General features: G+C 34.1%; 1 protein-coding gene across 3 annotated transcripts in view; it reads right to left on the minus strand.

Moving 5' to 3' along the window:
• Positions 1 to 23,085, minus strand: part of CNOT6L (CCR4-NOT transcription complex subunit 6 like) — a 99,025-nt gene that overhangs the window by 50,757 nt on the left and 25,183 nt on the right. For all 3 annotated transcript variants that reach the window (XM_074324421.2, XM_019720244.3, XM_074324423.2), the window contains exons 2-4: positions 18,053 to 18,174; positions 15,486 to 15,672; positions 14,088 to 14,173 (exon numbers count right to left, since the gene is read on the minus strand). In XM_074324421.2, the coding sequence (XP_074180522.1) occupies positions 14,088 to 14,173; positions 15,486 to 15,672; positions 18,053 to 18,164 (385 nt within the window). In that variant the 5' untranslated portion in view covers positions 18,165 to 18,174. The remainder of the gene's footprint in view (positions 1 to 14,087; positions 14,174 to 15,485; positions 15,673 to 18,052; positions 18,175 to 23,085) is intronic.

Consider the following 23,085-nt stretch of genomic DNA (forward strand, 5'->3'; position numbering starts at 1 on the left):
TTAACTGGAGCTCTAGAAATAAAGAACAGGACATCAGTTTCTAGTCCAACATCTAAAGAGCTTGGAAGTTGTCGCTCCCATCCTAAAGATTGAGGTCACAGGGCAAACTGCTATCCTGAACACAAACAGGCAGACTGAGATCACAGCCTATGGGAGCAGAAGTCCAAATGCTGAAGCACAGAGCAGAACAGGAATTAGTATTAGTTTGAACATTTTAAACAGTCATTGACAAATAGCTGGGGATTCAGAGAAGATTAGCTTGACAGTTGAAAACTCCAGGAGATTTAGTCTTAGGGGACCCCACACTTTCCTGAGTCTTACCTCCTGAAGCCTCACCAGGTTCTTACTATAAACATTGGAGAAAAGTTGCCCTGAGCTTCTGGCAGAGGGTAGAGGGAATGTAAATGTTCTCCTTAACAAGTCCTACCCACATGGGAATATAACCAGTTGGGGTTTTACCAAAGCCTAATCAACCAGGGGTAAGAGAAATACTCCACACTCCAGCCCCCTCTAGCTGAAGTGGATGGGGGTAGGGGGCGAAACCAACTCAGGCTCATTAAAAGACTGAGACCTAATCACAGGACTACAGGACTTTTCTCCTTCCATACTTTTCCACCACATCAATAGGGCTCCTGTGTAATAATACAGGATTACGGCTAAAAGAATTGCAAGCCTCTATTTAAAGAGCCTCTGGGAAAACCCAAAGACAACAGAGGAGCTAAAAACAAGCACACTAGAGGAAATTTTGAATTCCAACATACAGCTACAGTAAATAGTAAACACAACCTAACCCCTAGCCAGAAAGAGCAGTAAGAGAGAGGAGAGTGAGAAGAGGCAAAAACTTTCAAAAGCTAATTTAAAAAAATGAATAAACTGATACAAGGATGCACAATGCACACAAAGAAATTTATGAAAGGATTTCATTTTTCATTGTACTGCAAACTAGAGAATGACAATAGCAAGTAAAAGACTTTGAAACCAGATAAGGACCAATTACTTAAACCAAGAGAATGGCAATACAATTTATTAGCAACACAGAAGCTAGAATATAGTGAATATCTCCAAAGATTGCAAGACGATATTTGAGACTTCAACATTCCTCTACCAGTTATCAACAGGAAAATTAAACAGAAAATCAGTGAAGATAGAGAAGACCAGAACAACACTGTCCATAAACTTGACCTGATATTTACATAATACTTTACTCAAAAACAGAAAAATATACATTCAAGTCCACATGAACATTTACCCAGAGAGAACACATTTTGGGCCAGAAAGCAAACTGTAACATATTTAAAAGAAATGAAATAATACAAAGCATACTATCTGACAATAACAAAATAAAACTAGAAATCAACAGATCATTTGGAAAATCCCTAAGTACTTTGAAATTAAACATCACACTTCTAAATAATCCATGGGTCAAAGAAGTCACAAGGGAATTAAAAAATTTTTTAATTGAATTAAAATAAAAACATTATCAAAATTCGTAGCATGTGGCTAAATCAGTGTCTGACGGGAAATTTATAGCATTAAATGTTTATATGAGAAAATATCTAAAATCAATGATGTAACTTCCATATTAAGAATCTAAAAAAATAAGAGCAAATAAACCCCAAAGAAACCAGAAGACACTAATAAAGAGCATAAGTCAACAAAACTTAAAACAGAAAAACAAGAGATTACTACTGACCCCAAAACATGGTTCTCTGAAAAAGAGGCAATATAACTGATAAACCTATCTTGACCAGGACAAGAAAAAGAAACAACTTATAAATATGAAAGACAGAACAGCCCCTGAGACATTAGGGAGTATTACTAAGAAATACTCCCTAATAAGGATAGGGAGTATTACTAAGAAAATTTTATGTCCATAAATTAAGCAATTTAGGAGAAACAAACACATTTCTTGACAGAAACTACAACAGCTCGCTCAAGAAGAAACAGAAAGAAAACAGCAAAAATGGCAGAATAAGAACCTCCAAAAATTTGTCCCTCCATGAAAGCAATAACAACAACAAAACACTAGTAAAAATTGTCAGGATCAACTATTTCAGAACTCTGGAAATTAACCAAACGACTGCAGCAACCCAGGGAGTACTTATTCCAGAAAAAAAGGCACAATAAGGGTAAGAACAACAACTTAAGGAGTTATAACTTCTTCTGGTCCTCTCGTTGCCAGGGCAGCTCGGCAACAATTGGAGCAACCAAAACTAAGCTGGTGCTCTTTCAAAGACTCATTCCCAAAGACTGGCCATTATCTGACCTGGGTGGTGGTTCCTTGACTCCTGCCTGGCGCTAAAAGACACCCACCTGGAGGGGAGGGAAGGGGTTTGGAAGCATGTTTGAGAAAATCATCACTGGAACATGTTCTAACTTTATAGCTGCCTGAGGTCATGGAAACAATTGAAGCAACAATAGACTAACCAAAAAACGTACGGAAAAGCTTGGGAATAAGAATATCAATACGGGCTTTGAAAAGGTCTGACATATTCTGGGGAACCTAGAAAGACATACATATATGGAGGACTATGCACATGCTTAGGAAAAAACCTAAAAACAGTCTAAGCTCTCACCTCTGCCTGACCTTGAGGCTATGCACACGTATAAAATAAAGGCTAAGGCAGAGTTATAAACTTCCTGGCTGAATACTGAAGGTGTGCTCCAAAGTACATACAGAGCCACTTGACTAAGAGTGGGAGATTTACTGGTTCCAGGCATTTAAGGGAGTATCTGTCCAAGTATTAACTGACCAACTGAATAAAGGCTTTACAGCCAAACATGATAAAGAATACAAACTTCACAGAATTAGTTGTAAGGTCACTATAGCAACAAATAACAAAATAGCAGTAATAAACAACCCTGGGAAAGGGAGAGATTCTGATTTCAGAGTTGCCACATTATTTAAAATGTCCCGTTCTTAACAAAGACATTAAGAAGCATGCAAAGAAACAGGAGAGTATGCCCCCATACATTGGGGGGGGGGGGAAGCAATCAATAAAAATGTCTCCAAGGACAAGAAAAACTACCTGAGGACTTACTAGAAAAGGCTTTAAAACTCCACTATTTTAATATGTTCAAAGAGCTAGAGAAAAATCACATCTAAAGAATTAAAGGAAAGTATAAAAATAATGTCTCACCAAATAGGTAATATCAAAATTAAATAGAAAATTATAAAAAAGGAACCAAATAGAAATTATGAAGTTGAAAAGTACAGTAAAAAAAGTCACTTAGAAGGGCTCAAGAGCAATATCAGACAGGTAGAATTATCTGTGAACTTCAAGATGGGTTGATTGAGGTGATACAGTCTGAGGCACAGAAAGAAAAAAATAATGAAAAAAATGAGCAGAGCTCAGAGATCTGTCAGACAACATCAAATGTACCAACATACACATAATGGGAGTACCAGAAGACAGAAAAGAACAGAAAAAAATGTTTTTGAAGAAATAGTGGCCAAAAGCATCCCAAATTTGATGAAAACAATATACATATCCAAGAAGCTGAACAAACTCCAAGTAAGATAAAATGAAAGAGATCCACACCCAGACAAATTGTAATAAAACTGTGGAAAGGTAAAGACATAATGAGAATCTTAAAAGCAATGGGAAAGTAGTGACTCATCACGTACAGATACTCAATAAAATTAACAGCTGATTTCTCATCAGAAACCCTGGAGGACAAAAGGCATCAGAATGATATTCAAGGTGCTGAAAAAAAATCTGTCAAGTAAGAATTCTATATCTAGCAAAAATATCCTTCAAAAAAATAAAGGAGAAATTAAGACATTCCCTGATAAACACAAATTGAATTTGTCACTAGTGGACCAGCTCTATAACAAATTCTAAAGGGATTCCCTCCAGGATGAAATAACAGGACACTGGACAGTAACTTGAATCCGTACGAAAATGAGTACCAGAAAAGATAACTACATAGATACATATAAAAGACAATATAAATGTAATTTTTGTTTTTAACTATTTTCTTCTTTTTTTCTAAGAGACAATTGCATAGAGCAATAATTATAAATCTATGTTGATGAGCACACAATGTGTAAATGATATTTGTGACAATAACAGCATAAATGAGAAGTGAATGGAGCTACAATTACAAAGTTTGTTTTTTGTTTTTTTGGATTATTGACATTAAATTCCTATTAGTCCAATTAGAGTGCTATAAACTAACATGCAAATTGTAATCCCTGGGGTGACCACTAAGAAAGTAACTCAAAATAATATAGCAAAAAGATTAAGGGAATGAAATTGGTACTTTGGAAAATATCCTTCTAACAAAAAAGGCATTTATTGAGGAACAAAGGAATAAAAAGGATGTAAGACATAGAAAGCAAATAGCAAAATGGCAGACATAAATCTTACCTTATCAGCAAATAAATTAAAGTGGATTAAACTCTAATTAAAAAGCAGAATTAGCAGAATGAACAATAAAACATGATTCATTATATGCTGTCCACAAGAGACACACTATAGATTCAAAGACACAAACAAGTTAAAAGTAAAAGAACAGAAAAAGGTATGCCATGCAAACAGTAACCAAAAGCAAGCTGGAGTGGCTGTACTAAGAAGAAAGGGATAACCTCAAAGTCCTGTATCAATAGTGCCTCTATATCTAATCACCCATAAGTGGAAACAACCCAAATGTCCTTCAACGTGTGAATATCCACACAATGGAACACTACTCAGCAATAGAAATTACCGATATACGCGACAACATGGATGAACCTCAAACGCATTATACTAAATGAAAGAATCCAGAATCAAAAGACTACATACTATATATTTCCATATATGACATTCTGGAAAAGTGGTTGCCACGGGCTGAGAGTAGGGGAAAGACTTGACTTCAACGGACACAAATTAATTTTAAGGGGTGATAGCACAATTGTGGTGGAGGTTATGCAACTGCTATGCACAGTCTGCCAACATTCACGGAAGAGGTGGATTTCACCACTCTACATAAGTTATAGCTCAGTAAAACCGGTTGCTAAAATTTTAATGTTTTCAAAAATGTATTCAAGGTACAATTTCAAGAGTCATTACTTAGAGTTTAGAAATACAATGTACAAATACCAAAATCAATAGAAAGGTATGAAGATTGAGAAACAAATAAAAGGGGGGGAACTATTTTTAGAAAAGCAAAAAAGGAGAGAAAAATCACACAGTGTAATCAAAAGGTAGGATAGCAATAACACAAAAATATCAATAATTACAATATAGATAAGGCAACTGGTTTAAACCGACACACTAAACCAAAATAAAGTCAGACTGGACTAAAAACGAAGTCCAGCTATGTTCTATTTGTAAGGGATACACCTAAGCATGAGTACAAAGAACTGATGAAAGTAAATGGATGAGAAAAGATGTATTACACAAACATTAACCAAAAGCAAATTTCCACAGCTATAATATTAAACAACACAGACTATAAGACAACAACCCTAACAAGGGAAAAAGAGGCTCACTACCTAATACCACCAGAAGGTATAGCAAAATACAGGTACAGGTATAGCTGTATATAGGTATACAGGTATACAGGTATAGCAACTATACCTATATATTGCTGTATGTTATACAGCAATATATAGGTATAGTTGATATACTTAATAAAATACCAAAGGATATAAAGCAAAAACTGAATGTATTACATGGGGAAATGAACAAATCCACCATTTTAATGGAAATTTTAGCATAAATATCTTAATGATTATAAAGAGAAACAGTCAAAAATTTCTAAAGATATAGAAAATTTCAGCAATATAAACAACAGAGTTGATCTACTGGACAAATATATATAGACCTGTATCCAACAATGAGAGAAACAGTATTTTTTTCACATTCAGTAAAACATTTATAAAAATTGATCATACACTAGGCCATAAAGCAACAATCAACAGTGTCAAAGAACTGATTCATACAGGCTACCTTAATTGCTTGTGATGCAATTAAGTTTAAAGCTAACAATAAAAAAGCTAAATTTAAAATCACACATGCAATGGAAATCTTAAATAACTGATGGGTCAAAGCACATATGATAACCTATATTAAAAATACTTAGGCCAAAACAGTAAATACTTCATATCAAAACTGTAGGATGCAACAACAAGAAAGCAAAATAGGCAAATTTATAAACTTAAATGCTTATATTTGAAAATAAGGACATCTAAATATGAAAATATATATAACTTTAAAAGAAAGAAAATGAAAAATTATAAATCTAGATAATACAAATAAAGAAAAAACAGAAACCAGTTTTAAAAAATAAGTCAACATTGATTTACTGAAAAGAATGTAACTGACAAATCCCTGGGGAGACTACATCAGACCCCAAAAAAGTAGAAGGCACAAATAAATCTTAATACAGGGAGTGATATAGCTACAAATAGAAGAGTCTAAAACTTTATCAAGAGAATATTATGAACATTTTTATGCAAATGAATTTGACAAATTCCAACAGCAGAGATATGGGCCACCAAAACTGACTCATTAACAATTAGAAAGTCTCAACAGTTCTCATAACTACAAATATACTGAGGTGATAGTTAATTATCTTCCACAAAGAAAACACTAGGCAATGATAGTTTTATAGAATTATCCTACCAAAATTTCAAGAAACAGATTAGTTCAATCTTACACAAACTCTTTGAGAGAACTTTGTAAGAATAATAAAAACACAGGACTATCTTATTGATGAACACGTGAAAAATTCCTTTAAAAAAGTTCTGTTTGAAAGCTGTCCACCAGGAACCCTGTGCTTACCTCCTTATACTTTGTGACTGACAGATTCACAGGGTTATCTGTCTCCTGACACTAAACAGTATCTGTAGCTAGTTATATAGGCAACCAAATAGGTCAAGACAACCATACAAATATTTCCATATAACTCTGTCCCCGTGGGGAAGCAAGACTTTTGCTGTTTGCTAGAATATTTGCTGGTTGCTTGAAAAGTGCCGGACCCTTGGACCTGGATTACTCAGTTACAGTGCAAACACACTGTGTACAAAGCATGTGTCTGGGACTATGCTTGAGTGACAATGTTTTTTGTCTCTGACCCAGGAGTCTCATGTCTTCTGCCACTATCCATGAAACAATAATTGGCTTAATTTATTAGCCTGAAAGTAGGATAAAATCTCAGAGCCTTCACAGTTCTTGATAAATATTATCAAAATAAATCCAGCAGTGTATAAAAGCACCAAATTGGGTTTACCTCAGGAAGGCAAATGTACTTTAAATTGGAAAAAATGTATGCGTATAATTTACTACCTCAGCCTGTGAAATGAGAATAATATAATCATTTCAATAGACAAAGAAAAACATCAATAAACTCAGCACTTGAATAAGGATTACCAAAACAGGAACAGAAGGAAACTTCTAGAAACTAAAAAAAATTTTTTACCAAAAAGGTATAGCAAATATCATTGTTAATGGAGAAATATTAGAAGCACTTCCTTTAAAATTGGGAAGAGAAGCATGCCCAGTATTAATGCTTCTATTCAGCACTGTGCTAAACATCCCAGTCAATACATTAAAATAAGAAATTAAATATAGAAGAATTAGAAAGGAAAACACAAAACTGTCACTATTAGCAAATGAAATTATTACCTGCATATAAAACCCAAAATAATTTACAAATTTTTAGAAAGAAGGAGAATTTAGCCAAAGCTTGTCAGATCAATTTTTTAAATTGCATTTCTATATACCCCAACAGCAAATAAGCAGAAAAGGCAACTTTTAAAATAAAAAAGTCCTGGTTTATAATAGGAACAAGAAAATTTATAAGCTGCCTAGAAACAAATCCAACAAAAGATGTGCCTCATCAGTGTGTAGATAGTTAAAAATTTTATACAAAGACATTAAATATGATCTAAATAAATGGAGAGAGTGCTTAAATTCATGGACAAGAAGACTCAATATAGTTAAGATGTCAATTTTTCCTAACTTGATCCAGACATTCAATGCAATTCCAAAGTACCAACAGCTTTTGTGAAATATAGCAAGCTGTTTCTTTTGTATAAGAAGATCCAAGACACCCAAACTGCCAAGACACTACAAAAGAAAAATGTTAGGGTAATTTCTAAACCAGATATCCAGTCTTAATGTAAGGCCATAATAATAATCATGATAATGCAGTAATTCATGCAAGGTTACACAAATTGACTACCAGATATACGGAATGGAGATCCTAGAAACATACCTAGACACAGCTGATAAATGAGAGAAATGACTTTGCTGATTAGTGGAAAAGGGGAAAACTCTTCACTAAATGGTATTGAGACAGCTGGTTATTCATAGGAAAAAAACAAGATTAGATTGTTCTCAAAATTAGACCCCTCATAGTATATTAAAAAATCAATTTCAAATGAATGAAAAAATTAACTATGAAAAGCAAAACTTTACAAAACTGTTAGGAGGTAATATAGGAAAATGTATTTCTGACCTGGGATAAGCAAGATATTTTTTGGTTTTTTTTTTAATTTATTGGGGTGACAATGGTTAAAATTACATAGGTTTCAAGCGTACAATTCTGTAATACATTATCTATATATCACACAGTGTACTCACCACCCAGAGTCAGTTCTCCTTATATTTGACCCCTTTTACCCTCGTCTACCCTCCCCCTCCCCCTTACCCTCTGGTAACCACTGAACTGTTGTCTGTGTCTGAGTTTTTGTTTCTTTGTCTTGTTCCTTTTTCAGTTTTATATCCCACATACGAATGAAGTCATCTGGTTCTCAACTTTTTCTGACTTATTTCACTTAGCATAATAATCTAAATATCCATCCATGTTGTCACAAATGGCACTATTTCATCTTTTCTTATGGTCAAGTAATATTACATTGTGTATATATACCACATCTTCTTCATCCAATCATCTATCGAAGGACACTTTGGTTGTTTCCATGTCTTGGCCACCATAAAACTGCAATGAACATTGGAGTACATACAGTTTTACAGATAAATGTTTTCAGATTTTCTGGGTAGATACCCAGGAAAGGGATTGCTGGGTCATATGGCAATTCTTTTTTTTTTTTTTTTTTTTTTTTAAATTTATTGGGGTGAAAATTGTTAGTAAAATTATGGTAATTCTATTTTCTATTCTTAATTTTTTGAGAAACCTCCACACTGCCTTCCATAGCAGGTGCACCAGTCTGCATTCCCACCAACAGTGCATGAGGGTTCCTTTTTCTCCACAGCCTCTCCAACACTTGTTATTATTTGTCTTGTTGATGATAGCCATTCTAACTGGGGTGAGGTGATAGTTCATTGTGGTTTTTATTTGCATTTCCCATTTTTAAAATGTTTTTATGTTATCCTCTTTACCCTTTAATGTTATGTATAAGTGTATAGTGCCATATTTTGTGTGGCAGTTGTGTAGGATTTCTTTAAAAAGACATAATATGCAGTTAATCATGAAAGATTTTTAAATTAAACTACAATAAAAATATCAAATCTATTCATTAAAAGATACCAATAAAGAACAGACACAAAATGGGAGGAGACATTTACAATACAAAATAGACACAGCTTAAGAAATCCTATAAATCAATAAGAAACAAATATTCCAAGCAGAAATGAGCAAAAGACATCAATAGCAATTTCACAAAAGAAACATGGCTAATAAATATATAAAAGATGTCCAATCTTATTAGCAATTAGGAAAATGCAAATTAAGGGTACCACAGAAACTATTTCATACTCAATAATGGGCAAAATTTTATAAACTTGACAACATTTAGTGTTGGGAAGAAGACAGAAAAATGGAAACTATATTACTTTTGGGAGTATAGTTTACTACAACTATTTTGTAGAACACTATGGTATTCTAATAAAGCTAAGGATATATAGGCCTCTGTAGCCAACAGTTATACTCTTAAGAACTCTATTGGAAACATGTACAGGAATGTTAATGATTGCATTGCTTATAGTAGCCAAAAAAAGGGGTGGGACTAAATATCTACAAAAAAAGTGGTGGGACTAAGTGTTACAGTAGAATGAATAAATTACAACACATCTGTATATCAGAATACAACACAGCAATGAAAAAAAACTGCAATTACCTGCATGCATGAACATGGCTGAATCATAAAAACAAAGTTGAAAAAAAATGCATGTCACAGAAAATTACATTCGGTAGTGTTTCATTTACATAAAGGTTAAAGCACCCACAACAGAAACATATATAATCTCAGTATCTGGCACACGTAGGTACTCTTCAGTATCTGTCGAATGAACTTAAGTAAAGGAATAGCTAATACGAAATCCTGGACAGTAATAACTTCTGGGAGAAGGGATGGAAACGTAATCATGAAATGGTACACAGGAAAGTTTAAATATACAGAAGAACTACACCAATAAGATGTGACTGTGCCTATTTCCCAACAATCTTACTGACAGTTATTTCATAAAATTTTGGAAATTCTTCCAATCTGATATGGCAAAATTGAGTATAATTGCAATTTGCATTGTTATTATTATGCAAAAGGTCATCAACGTTCTATGTTTTAGCTATTTGTATACCCTCTTATATCAATAATCCTGTTCCCTTAGTTATTGATTCCCAGCAGCTCATATAACACAGAAATAAGTACTCTGCCTCCTATATGAATGATAGATTTTTCAAAGTGCATTAAAGGTGCTGAGAATGTTGGGTACAATTATTCATTTTATTATTGTCTTTAAAAATGTATGTTGTTATTCTTTTATATTTCACAAATAAAGAAATTTACAAGTTAAAGAATCTTCTACTGCCATAGCCCATGTATTTTAAGGGAGATAAGTAATTATTGGAATAAAGCTGGAATTTTCACAATTATTGAAGTTCTAAATTTTTTATGACTTAAGACATCAATGTTTAACGCCTGAGGACAACTCTTTGGCCCATATGTCAGAGAAAGTATTGCCTTATTCCTTAGGACATGAATTCTAAATTATTTAAAACAACTGTGAGAATTGCTCTTACACCATTTCTTCTATAAAATACACTTTGGATTTTTTTTTTAAGTGGCTTAAGAGAACATTTCCAACTTACTGGACCAGTCATGTCTGTAGTTTTTAAATTGGCCTATCCTAATTCCTCAAATATCTTATCCTTCATACACTCCTCAAATTTCAACATAAAATTTCTAAAACTTAGCTTGTTGGGACAGAAGAATCAAAATCATCATCAAAATGTCAATAGTACTGTTTCAGAGCAAGACAGGGAAATAGAAGAAAGGTACTCCTTTGTTCACTTTCAAGACAAAATGGAAACTCAGAGGCAGTTCCTTCACAGTTGCTTTCACATATATCACAGTGCTATTCTAAATGCTCCATTCCGCTCCTGCCCCTTTTTGGATACAAAATACCACTATGCAGCTATTAAAACTGATTAAGAAATTATTTCAAGTTTTACCTTCTTAAGACTATAAATTTACCATTCATTAGGGACATTTTATTCCTTCAATTGCTTCATAAAACCAATCCTGTTTTTACCATCTTTAACTTTTGCAAGAAGGCCAAAAGGGCTCTGGTTTTCTTTCATTTCTGAAACGTCCTTGTTCTCCTCTATTGGATCACCTGAATAGAAAGTAGCACTCCAGGAATACAGACTCTTATAGAAAAGGGTTTTTACCATATAGTTATCTACCATAGAACAAACTGAAGTCTTATGAAAAGGAATTTATCCACTGGCATGAACAAAGCTGAGTTACAATTCACAAGGAAGAGCTGGTGCCTGATCTAAAAGACTAGTGGTCCAAGAAGAGATTTTAACAAATGCAAATCAGTTAGATAAAAGAACACTAGAAACAAAGACCAGACAAAGACAGTACAGTAGTCCCCCCTTATCCATGGTTTCACTTTCCACAGTCTTAGTGACACGGTCAACGGTGGTCCAAAAAAATTAAATGGAAAATTCTAGAAATAAACAATTCCTAAGTTTTAAATCATGTGCTATCCTGAGTAGTGTAATGAAATCTCGTGCCATCCCGCCCGAATCATGAACAGCCGCTTCAGTGCATCTTTGGTGCCTACTCTACCTGTCTGTTAATAGCCATCTCAGTCATCTGATCAACTGTTAAGGTATCACAGTGCTTGTGTTCAGGGAACCCTTATTTTACTTAACAATGGCACATGAGCAGTGATGCTGGCAATTTGGACATGCTAAAGAGAAGCTGTGAGTGCTTCCTTTAAGTGAAAAGGTGAGTACAGTATAGTAAGATATTTTGAGAGAGAGAAAGAGACTACATTCACATAACTTCTATTACAGTATTTTTATAGTTGTTCTATTTTTTATTAGTTGTTAATCTCTTACTATGCCTAATGTATAAATTAAATTTTATCATAGGTATGTATGTATGTATAGGAAAACACACAGACACACACACACACACACACACACACACACACACACAGTTCAGTACCATCCAACATTTCAGGCATCCACTGGGGGTCCTGGAATGTATCTCCCCCCCCCCCCAAATAAGGGCTACTGTACTTTAGAAGACTAACATTATAATCCATAAAATAGAATGAAAGACTAAGAAGATAACAGATATTCAGACTGATTTATTTAGTTGATACTTAGTACAAATTTTCTGGGAATGTGTCTGAATGAGATAACATGAAACAGAGTTATGAAACAGTTATTTTACTGTTATGTGTGTTTTCAGGAATGTTACGGTGATACAAAGGGTAAATCCACTGGAGTCAATCAGAAATTATTAATTTATCATTGATGTGTTCTCCATCAATATTAAAAGGAGGAAAACAACTATTTGGATTGATGTTAAAAGTAAAAAACAATGGCTATTCTTAGAGATAAAAAATAATTTATTATAATCAATAAAAAAGTGTGACTTTCATACTTCATGAATGTCAAATTATTAAAACATGACAATCATTGTGCAATTTTTTAATAAAGGAACAGACCTGCCCCACTCCAACTCTTGTTAGATGGCTGTTTTAACTATATTTATAACAGTAAGATATATAGCATACACAGAGTCAGGTGAAATATCCCAACAGTTAAATTTCAAATGCCTTGGGCTAATCATCAAGAAAGTATTTTTAGATATAAGTATCCTGTATCCTCTTCATACACGATTTAAAAATCCAAAAAATCCTACAGAGAAACTAAAAACACAAGACTTTTGCCAATTATATAATTACCCAATTTACCAAGGGTTAACTGTATAAGGAAGCGTAATACCATTTCTTTCATTTCAACCAATAATGTCATCATTCTTTACACTCTTATTCAAGCTTCATTCTTAATGCCCCATTGTATGACATAAGCAAATACTAACAGAACACATTCAGAGACTCAAATAATCTTTGAAGAAAAACAAAATACATGAAAGTATGCACTTTATAAGGCTTTAATGTTCATTCCTCACAAGCATCGCATAGAATAAAATTTTTAACCAGTACAGTACATGTGTTTTTAGTCCTCTGAGTTCAAAATAAACCCCTCTTCCTATGCTATGCCAGAAAAGAAAATTATAAAAATTTCAGTTATTTATATAAATTGAGTATGACATTCATCCCAAACTGACTGAGATGAGACTGTCACAGAAACATACATTTTGGATTGATACATTGCATTTAGAATAATTATAATTAAGTATAGCTCATTTTTACTGTTATAATGTTTTCCCTCTTACAATCATATAATATGTCAATGCTATTTTATCTCTTCTATCAAAACCTGATATGGGACATTCCAGCTAAGGTTAAAGTTTACTCTATTAAGTCATTCTTTAAAAAAAAGGGGGGGGGGGGGAGAAAATAGGAAAAACTACAGTGTTAATGTTGAAATGCGTCCTCTAAGAAATTTCAGAGTTTCATATAAAATTAAAGACAAAACACAAAAACAAAAGATTTTCTCCACCAAAGTTTGTTAAAATGATGGCAGCAAGCTGAAATCCTGAAGCTTAATTCAATCCCGAAGAACCACTTTTCTTTAAAGATAAAGTATAGTCACCCTCTCAAAGTTATACTAAAACCTGACTTCTACAGTAACCAAAATGGTCTTTAAAAGGCCAGAACATGTCAATACTGAGTGTTAATGCTACATGTTTTAAAGAAATCACTCACCTTTCAAACCTAGAGTTTGTAGCTGGAAGAGCCGACCAAGTTCATAAGGCAAAACCCGTAACATATTGTCATTTAAAAGCAATTCCCTGTTTAAAAAAAAAAAAAATTGTTTTAGTTGAATTTATCAAGCCTTATTAATATCTACAATCATTTTCTTAATCTTCTCTCCAACATACCATGATTAATGTTTACATTCAAGGTGCATTTCCATATGCTTATCTAAAACTGTTGTATAATATTAAAGTAGTATAAAATGTTAAAATGTGTGACTGCCACAACTGTTGACAGTCTTTCTATAATGTTCTCATCCTCTAGCCCAGAGGATTAGAGGTGAAGGAACTGCGTATCATTCCTCGGCTAAACCCACCCTTAACTGTCTCTCATCTAAATGTCTATCAGGTGCAGATCAGGGTGACAGATATTCTTAATATCCAAAGATAACAGATCTGTGAACCTAGTCTAATTCATAAAAACTAAGTTTTGTATAAACGTCAGGATTTAACTATAACAATAGACGATCACCTGCATCAAGTTTTGTAACTGTCTACAACTATAATCACAGCAAGATATCGTGATGAACAATCACTGACATAGGACATAAACATGAAAAATAAAGCATAGGATAATATAAATAATAGGGAAGCAGAGATAACGTCTGAGTTTATGACTGGAATTTTGGGTAGACTATAGAAAAAATAAACAGCCCTCTTATTAGATGACTAAAAAGTATTTTAAAAAACCCCAGAAAACTATCAAAAACATACAGTAAGGGGAAGAACAAGATTCTAAAACAATATAAATCTTTAATTTTAAACGTATGACAGCAATTTTTAAAATTACTACTCAGCAGAATAACAATATAGAAAAGCAATCCTTGTTTGTCCTGGGAATATTTATACAAGGTCTTAAGAGTCCTACAAAATTTTCTCCCATGAAGAAATTCTTGAGAAACCCTGCAGGACTAGAACTAAATCCATTTATTATCAGGTCTTAAGAGTTCCTTAAGGAGTTGTAATATGTAAGTATACCTTGCCTTATAAAACAGAGGTATGTTCCTATAAGTTTTACTTACAAGCAAATCATATTTTCCCAATTATTTCTAATTAGTCTTCTGCTACACTTGAGCCTAAAGTCAAACTTAGTATTTTAGTTCCACCCACCTCAAGTCTGTCAAAGGAACTTGGTAACACAAGCACACTTTTAGGAAAAACCCTCCAAAAGGAAGTAAAAGAAATGTTCAACTGAGGCCAACTCAAGCACTGTGCTTAGACAATTGATATGATTTGATCTTCAAACACATATGGAAATCCTACTGTAAGATGAGTAACATCCCGTAATTTTCTTATTTGGTAAATTGAGAATTTTATATAGTGAGTCACATCTGTAACATTTCCTCACCTGAGAGACACCATGTTTCCTAGTTCTGCTGGTAAACTTCTGAGTTTATTGGATGACAGATCCAAGTAAACCAGATTATGAAGCTTGGCAATATCAGGTGGAATGCGACTAAGGTAATTGTCATTTAGGTGCAGCGCTGTCAAGTGTGTCAATGACCAAAGTGATGTACTTAAGCTCCGCACTCTACCTAAAAGGAAAAATATTGAAGCATTAAACTTTAGGCCCAAGACAAAGACTGAACTACAAGAACTAAAAAGCAGTGAAAAAGTCTGCAAGTATATATAGATACAGTATCTTTGACATTTTAATTTTGTGTTTAATGTCATTTGATAGCTTCCAAACACACCTGGCCGTTCTTTAATTTCAGGCCACTTTTGCCTGAAATTACAAACCTTCCGTGTATTAAGTAAGATATGGTGTAACAAGGGGAACTATGGAATCAGGGTGATCATATGGTCTCAAGGAGAAAACATGGTGCTAAATTGACCTTTTATGGCACAACAGTCTTGAATATTTTTTTTTTTAAGTCACAGTCCTAACAAAATTTCTCATACATTCCATGAAAATACAATAGTGCAAGGTGTATCCAAATCTAGGGCCTAGATTAGTCTACAAACTTTAAATAGATAAGAATAATTACTATGACATAAAACCAACTGTAGATTAGCTACCAGGAAAACCATTTACCCCCAAAGAAGACATCTCCCCTGCTTTCTGATGTTAAAATTATAGGTTAACCCTGGTTGAATATTTTCCATTAACTGCAACATACTCAAGGAAATAGTCATACATTAAGTTTTATCAATCAGTCAGCATCTGATAGCTTGGTGGAGTATGTACTAGAAAAAGTCAGAAGACCTGGTTCAGAGTCCTGATTTTTACCATTTGTTAGCTATATACGCCTGTGCAAATCACCTAGCCTCAGGTTCTTTAAAATTTAATACTACTTTAATAATGTATATAAAGATTATTTTATAAACTTTACAAAAGTAAAATGGTATTTTAATTATATGTCACTTTCCAAACAATTGATTTTGATTTAAAAAGTAGTAGAAGGTAGAGACAGCAGAAAATCTCAAAAGGGAAATGTTACTTTTCATGTAGCTATGGAGCAGTAAACTCAAACTTAGATCTTCTGTCCAGGGTTCTTAACCACTACAGGTTCCTCCGTGCTGTCTATAATTATGCTTAAAATGCTGACTAGAATTTTGCATTTTAACAAGAAACAAAGTTTTCAAGATGAAACTTATTTCAGTTTTATCCAGGGTTTAACCAAGTTGTTCTCAATCCGGGCAATTTTGCTCCCCAAGGGACTTCTGCAATCTGGAGATATTTTTGGTTGTCAAAACTAGAGAAGTGCTCCTGGCTCTGGTGGGTAGGCGCCAGGAATGCTGCTAAACATTCTACAGTGCACACATCAGCCCCCACCACAGAGAATCATCTAGTCCTAAGTGTCAGCCATGCCAACTTGAAAAACCCTAAGTTAACCTAATAGGATTTGCTCATATTCATTCTTTTGATTACCAATCACCTATCTACCCAGTTACCTTTTTAGTTAAATGTACAGGTAAATTCTTGCTACTGACACTATAATATGGATTTAACTCTTCCAAATGAAAGCCTACTGGGGAGGGGCCTACATTCTACATATATAATCTGTACTGCATCAATTCATAAAAGAAAAATAGTGCTCATTTTATTTTTAATAAAATTTTTAACTTTGTGATAATTTTTGATTTACAGAAAAGTTACCAAGATAATATACACAGTTCCTGTATACCCGCCTTTTCCAGTTTCCTCTGATATTAGCATCTTACATTACCATGGTACATTTGTCAAAAATAGAAACATCGGTATATTACTATTAACTCATCTACAGACTTTACTTGGATTTCACCCATTTTTACACCTTTTTGTTCCAAGATTCAATTGAAGATACCATTTTGCATCTAGTCATCCTGTCTCCTGAGTCTCCTCTGGTATGTGACAGTCTCTCAGTCTTGTTTCTCTGACCTTGACAATTTCAAGGACTGATAGTTAAGTATTTTGTATAACGTCTTTCAGTTGAGTCTGTCTGATGTTTTTCTGACTATTAGGCTGGGATTTTGAGTTTTTAGAAATCATATTCTATTTTACCAAATCCTAAATCTGTGAGATCATGTAACACAGTTATCACTTATTTGTTAGAATAAACAGAAGCTTCTAAGTTTCCTATTCTGCCAACACTGGGATGATAGGAGGACGGCAAAGATTTCAATTTGCAAAAATAATTACTCTGCAATAGCCAAAACAAAAATCTATTATATCAAAGAACCTGGCTTTACTTAGAAAGTAAATGTCTTCAATTCTAGATGCCAACTCTGGCTCAAGGCATCAGTTCCAAAAGAAAGATGGGAACAAAGACAGTCACAGATAAAACAGATAAACACTAGTACCTCAGTGTTTCATATTTTCTTGATTTGTTCATCTAATTAAAAGTATACAACAAAGAAATAAACATAACAATACTCAACTCTTGTTCATCATTGCTATTATATCCCGAATTAAATGTTGCAGAATCCACTCACCCGAGATTTCTAATTCTGCCCAGTGAGATTTTTTCCCATTGGCTACCTCCTCTGCTGACATGATGGTGTAAATTCTGCGAGGATCTGGAGGGTCATATTTTTCCTTTGGCATCCCTATTAGTCTGTAAAAAATAACAACAAAAAAAAGGGAAAATGGTGTGTAAGTTTTATTTTTGTCTTCCCTTGCCAAGCTACTCATTTTATACTACGAATTCTTACTAGAAGAGAAACCTATCTGCAGCATGCGAGGCACTCACAGGAACTCAGGAACACATGCGTAAGAGAAACCGCAAGACATGCAGTGACACTGGACTTCACAGTAGACACGGTGGCTGCTTCCCAAACCACCGTCCCACCCATTCCCCTCCATTCCGCTGTGTTGCTTTCTAAGACAAATGACCTACACCCGTTTTATGCATGGACTCTGACTAATCTAAGAAAATCAGGGTAATCCCAGTAGCCTCCTGGTCTCAGTGATACTCAGACACCTCAAGCCTAAGACAATCAGCACATGATGTTTCCCCAGTCACACAGATGAGCTCCGAGTTATCTAACAAGCACAAGGCTCACGACTCTTCTATGTTTATGAGAGAAGTTTCTCTCCTGCTGGTCATAAATGAAGGAGAATACAGCCCAGATTGTTGTTGGCAGCCATCCAACTATGAGGGAACCCAGCCATAGAAGTCAGAGCCTAGAAAATAGAGACAGCAAGCCAGATTCCTCACCAACCCACAGCTGCAGCACTCCCAAACACTGGGCTTTTCGGATACACAAGCGAATATATTTCGCTTGTTGTTTAAACTAGTTTGAGTGGTGTTTTCTGTTACTTGCAATCAAAAGCATACAGACTAGGCAATCATATAGCTTGTGTTTGTATCGGCCAGTCTTAGTATACATCTGTTGTTGTTAGGTAATTATTAACATCAGTCCTTTTCACTCTCAAAAGTGTCTAATTTGGATGATAAGTTACATGGCTACCCTAATTAAAACTAATATTATACAGTCTTCTTCATGTAACTGCCAAAATAACCACTGAAACATCATCGATGGCCAACTAGACATAAAACTCAAGTGGGCAGGTCGGAAGCAGATGACAAATGGTGCTAAAAGTAACCATTCAAGGGGTCCAATACAAGAATTACTGCTTGGTAGTTGACAGAAAATAAAATCCAGTTCAGATCTAATAAGAATAGCAAATAAAGTCCCAAACCCAACTAAACTCCTGCATCAGTAAATTGCCTCGCAGTATTTATTTGATTCTTTGCTCAGAATTTTAACACACACACCCCCACCCCCAAAACCAAGTATCTAAATTTGGGAGTGTTACTAAATAGAGTTTGGAATCTGTATCTCAGTAAGAGTTACCTTCAGGTGGTCTAAAATTTGTTACATATAGAGAATAAAGAAAACTGACACGTATTGTATTATGTATTAAGAAATCAGAGCAAAGTTTTATAAGAGTACAATCAAAGCTTCCCATGATTTTGCTCTCTTATTTCTAAAGGTAAAACAGTCACCCTTCCCACTAACTAAAAGGGGCAGAAAATCTTTTCCAGATTTGATCATCTGTTAACAGTAATTAGCTTCCAAGTTTCCAGGTTAAACCCTTCTGTTTTAATATTATCATACAACCTGGGTGATACTAAACCATATTTTATTTCCCATAAATGTCCCAGATCTTCAAACAGCACAAAGAATAAGATCATTTTCCACACAAGAGAAACCTGATTTTTACCACAGTCAGCCTATGCAAAATACTTCTGAAAATAAAATTTTTAGATAACAAGGTTTTCAGAATTTCTACTGTGCGCCATAAAGCATGAGTCTTTCTGTGGTACTTCTGCTACTACCATAAGATTCTACAAAGCCAAATCAAACAGATCCAGATCCAAATACATGCTACAAATCTATGACCTACAATGAGAATGGGTAAGAAACAAACACTAGAAAATCTGCAAAAACATATTTCGTTAATTTTAGATCCTTTTTATAAAGCATAAAGCACAGGATGAGAGGTAAACTTAATTTGGCTGTTTCAGTCATGGCTCCCACTAGGTGATATGTTCCTTAAGGGGAGGGACTGTGAGTTATTTTTGTATGGAGGCATATCCTTTTTATAGCTCTACGCAGTTCCTATCACATAGTAGGCATTTAATGTGTATTTATAGAATGATAATATGCTTTATAATCCTAAAATCTACAACCTCCTTCCAGCTTACCCACCTCACAACCAATTAACAGTCAATACTTTTCTAAAAATTAATCTCAAAAAGACAGTAATAAATCCACATGTTCAATTTCCCTAAATATTTTAAAAATCTAGGTAGATTATTAATTGCCATCACTTCTCGCCCTCTAATTCTAATCTTGAAACAGCTAAATAAAACTATATATTTTTTACATTTTCATAAGTTTCCAATTTTGTAAGTCCACTAAAATTTACAAAATCTGTACCAGCAAAACGGATCCATAAAATGTTTACCAATGTCTATAATATGTAAAAACCAATGTAATATTAATACTGTTATACCAGAGGTCAAAATATCTTTTGGATTTGATTAGGAAGCCAGTAAAAATACAAGTCATTTAATGAATCTAGATTTGGATAATCTGACTGAAGCTACAACATTTGTCATTTGGGTTAACTAAGTAATTTAGTAGAGTCTATGGTTCTGGCCATCACTATTGTCCCAAACATGAGATTTCAAATGCGCTACTAAAAACTTAGAAAACTCAAGTTCAGATAATCGGTGTTACTTAATCTTCAGCCTTATTTTCCCTCTAAGTTCCTCAGCATCAACTTCCTGCCTTGAAGACATACCACAAAAACCTACTTCAAAATAACTTAAACTATAATAATTCAAATGTAATTTAAATCGCTAAAAGTGACACTGATAATGTGGTTTCTCATATATAGGTCATTCCAAGGTTGAAATACTGAGTGACAGACACTTTTTATCTAAGAAAAAGGAATGTTTTACTTTGGAAAGCCTAACAGCTAATTCTTCTCCCTATATTCTTTTTTAAACTGATGAAAGAGATGGTTTCTTGAATGAGTTTTTCCGAGAGTTTTAATTTCTACAATGTCTTCCATCAGTTCCCAAAGGATCCTCCCGTTACATCAGCCTAGTTTATCCTACAGATCCTAACCATGTCACAAAGTAAATCACAAGCCCCTTCACAACACAACCTGTTAAATTTCCCAGTCTTTGACCCAATTTCAACACTATGAAAACTACTCCACCTCGCTCCCCAAACACTAACCACACGGACGTCTCTGAACCTGCCATCTACTCTCCCTCACTCCTTGGACCTCAGCCTGTCACCCACGCAGCCCTCCTGGATTCTAGCGCCACATTTCTGAGCGTAACCTTCAGTCCTGGACAAAGAACCTGATTATCTCCTATTTCTTAGTTCCAACACAAACTTTCCTGAAAGTAAACAAGTTTTAATCTCTGCCACTGAAGGCTGATTAATCACTACCACATAGTGAAGTTTACTCCTCAGTCTTCTGTTTCACCAAAAACTTCCAGTAAACTTATAAAATACTGACCTCATGGAAAATGTATTCCAAATTTTTTTATTTGGAATTATAAGCAATAAATTATTTAATAATTTATTACAAGCAATATTATGTATTTTGCTTGTATTGAAAAAATAACTTAGAATTTAAAAAATTACAATAATTTCATGTAATACTAGGGCTACTTTGCCCTAGAAAAATTGAAGTTGGGAGTTTTCAAACCTGAAATAAAATACAAGATAACTAAATAACACGCTGTTTCAATAACAGCATATTACAAGATGTATATATGAAATACACCCAAATATACAACTGCTAAGGAATTCCAAATCTCAGGTTTTATACCTGCGGCTAGAAAAATAATGCAGCATAACTGCCCTCCCTCCCCCGCCAAAAAAAATTTAAAAACTGAGCCAAATCAGAGCAGACTGTAAGAGGCTAGAACTAAACTTTTAATATTGGTCATCTGAAGCAGCTTACTGAAAAAACAGGAGGCTCTATAGTGCATAAAGATATAAGCCCTTACGGTGTGAAACTACAGTTTCCCTCTCAGCACCCTATTTTTAAGGTCATTTTATCTCAGTCTATAGTTCAGCACAATTAATATTATTTCATTTAGAATTCAGACTAAGAAAAAGAAAACGTTACAACCAAAGAGTGCTTCATAATGAAACAGAGATTTCTAACTCAATGAATCCAACCTCAAAATACAAATCATTAGACATATACTTATTTCCACAGAAATAGTAAGTGATCACCTCAACATTAGTTTGCAAAGCAATCTTAGGCAGAGATGCAGATGCTACCAGAGTTCCTAAAATTGGAAAAAGACAAAATTAAGCCTACATTAGATTATTTCTGTTTACATTTTAGAGCAAGAGGTCAATGACTTATTATATTTTACATTCTCATATAAATATGTTTTATTTTGACATTTATTTATTTCCAAAGTTTATGGAACCCATTATTTGTTATTTCTTATATACCCTCCTTGAGTAACATCCATCCTTTCCATCTGGTCTCAACCACTAAGGTCATTTTCCTTTCTGAGAAAATATATTTAAGTTTACCTTCTTTAATAAAGCAAAATAACCCTTGCACTGTACCGTTTCTGAAGTTTCTATTTCCTCATCAATATCTATTTTTAACTATACACAACTATTAATCATTACAAATGTCATAAAAATTATACCTTCCCTGAAAGGGCTCACCAGCTGATAGCTAAAAAACAGCACACAGCAAATCACACTGCATTGAGTATGGTCATATTGACAAAAATAAGGACTGATGGCAATCACAAAAGCTTAGAAGACACATTGAGATATATAATGGTTTCATTAGCATTCCCGCTCCACTTCTATACCAAGGGCCTCTGGAAGGCATATGTCTTCAAAGACATATTCAACTAAAGTCCATAAATGAAAATAATGTAAACATTCAAAAAGAACCCCAAAGTTGTCATGACATCTCCTGCCTGGTCACCACTCTAAGAACAAAACAAAACAAAGCA

The sequence above is a fragment of the Rhinolophus sinicus genome, chromosome 1, assembly GCF_057876585.1.
Source record: "Rhinolophus sinicus isolate RSI-liver-muscle chromosome 1, RSI-T2T, whole genome shotgun sequence".
Taxonomy (NCBI): Eukaryota; Metazoa; Chordata; class Mammalia; order Chiroptera; family Rhinolophidae; genus Rhinolophus; species Rhinolophus sinicus.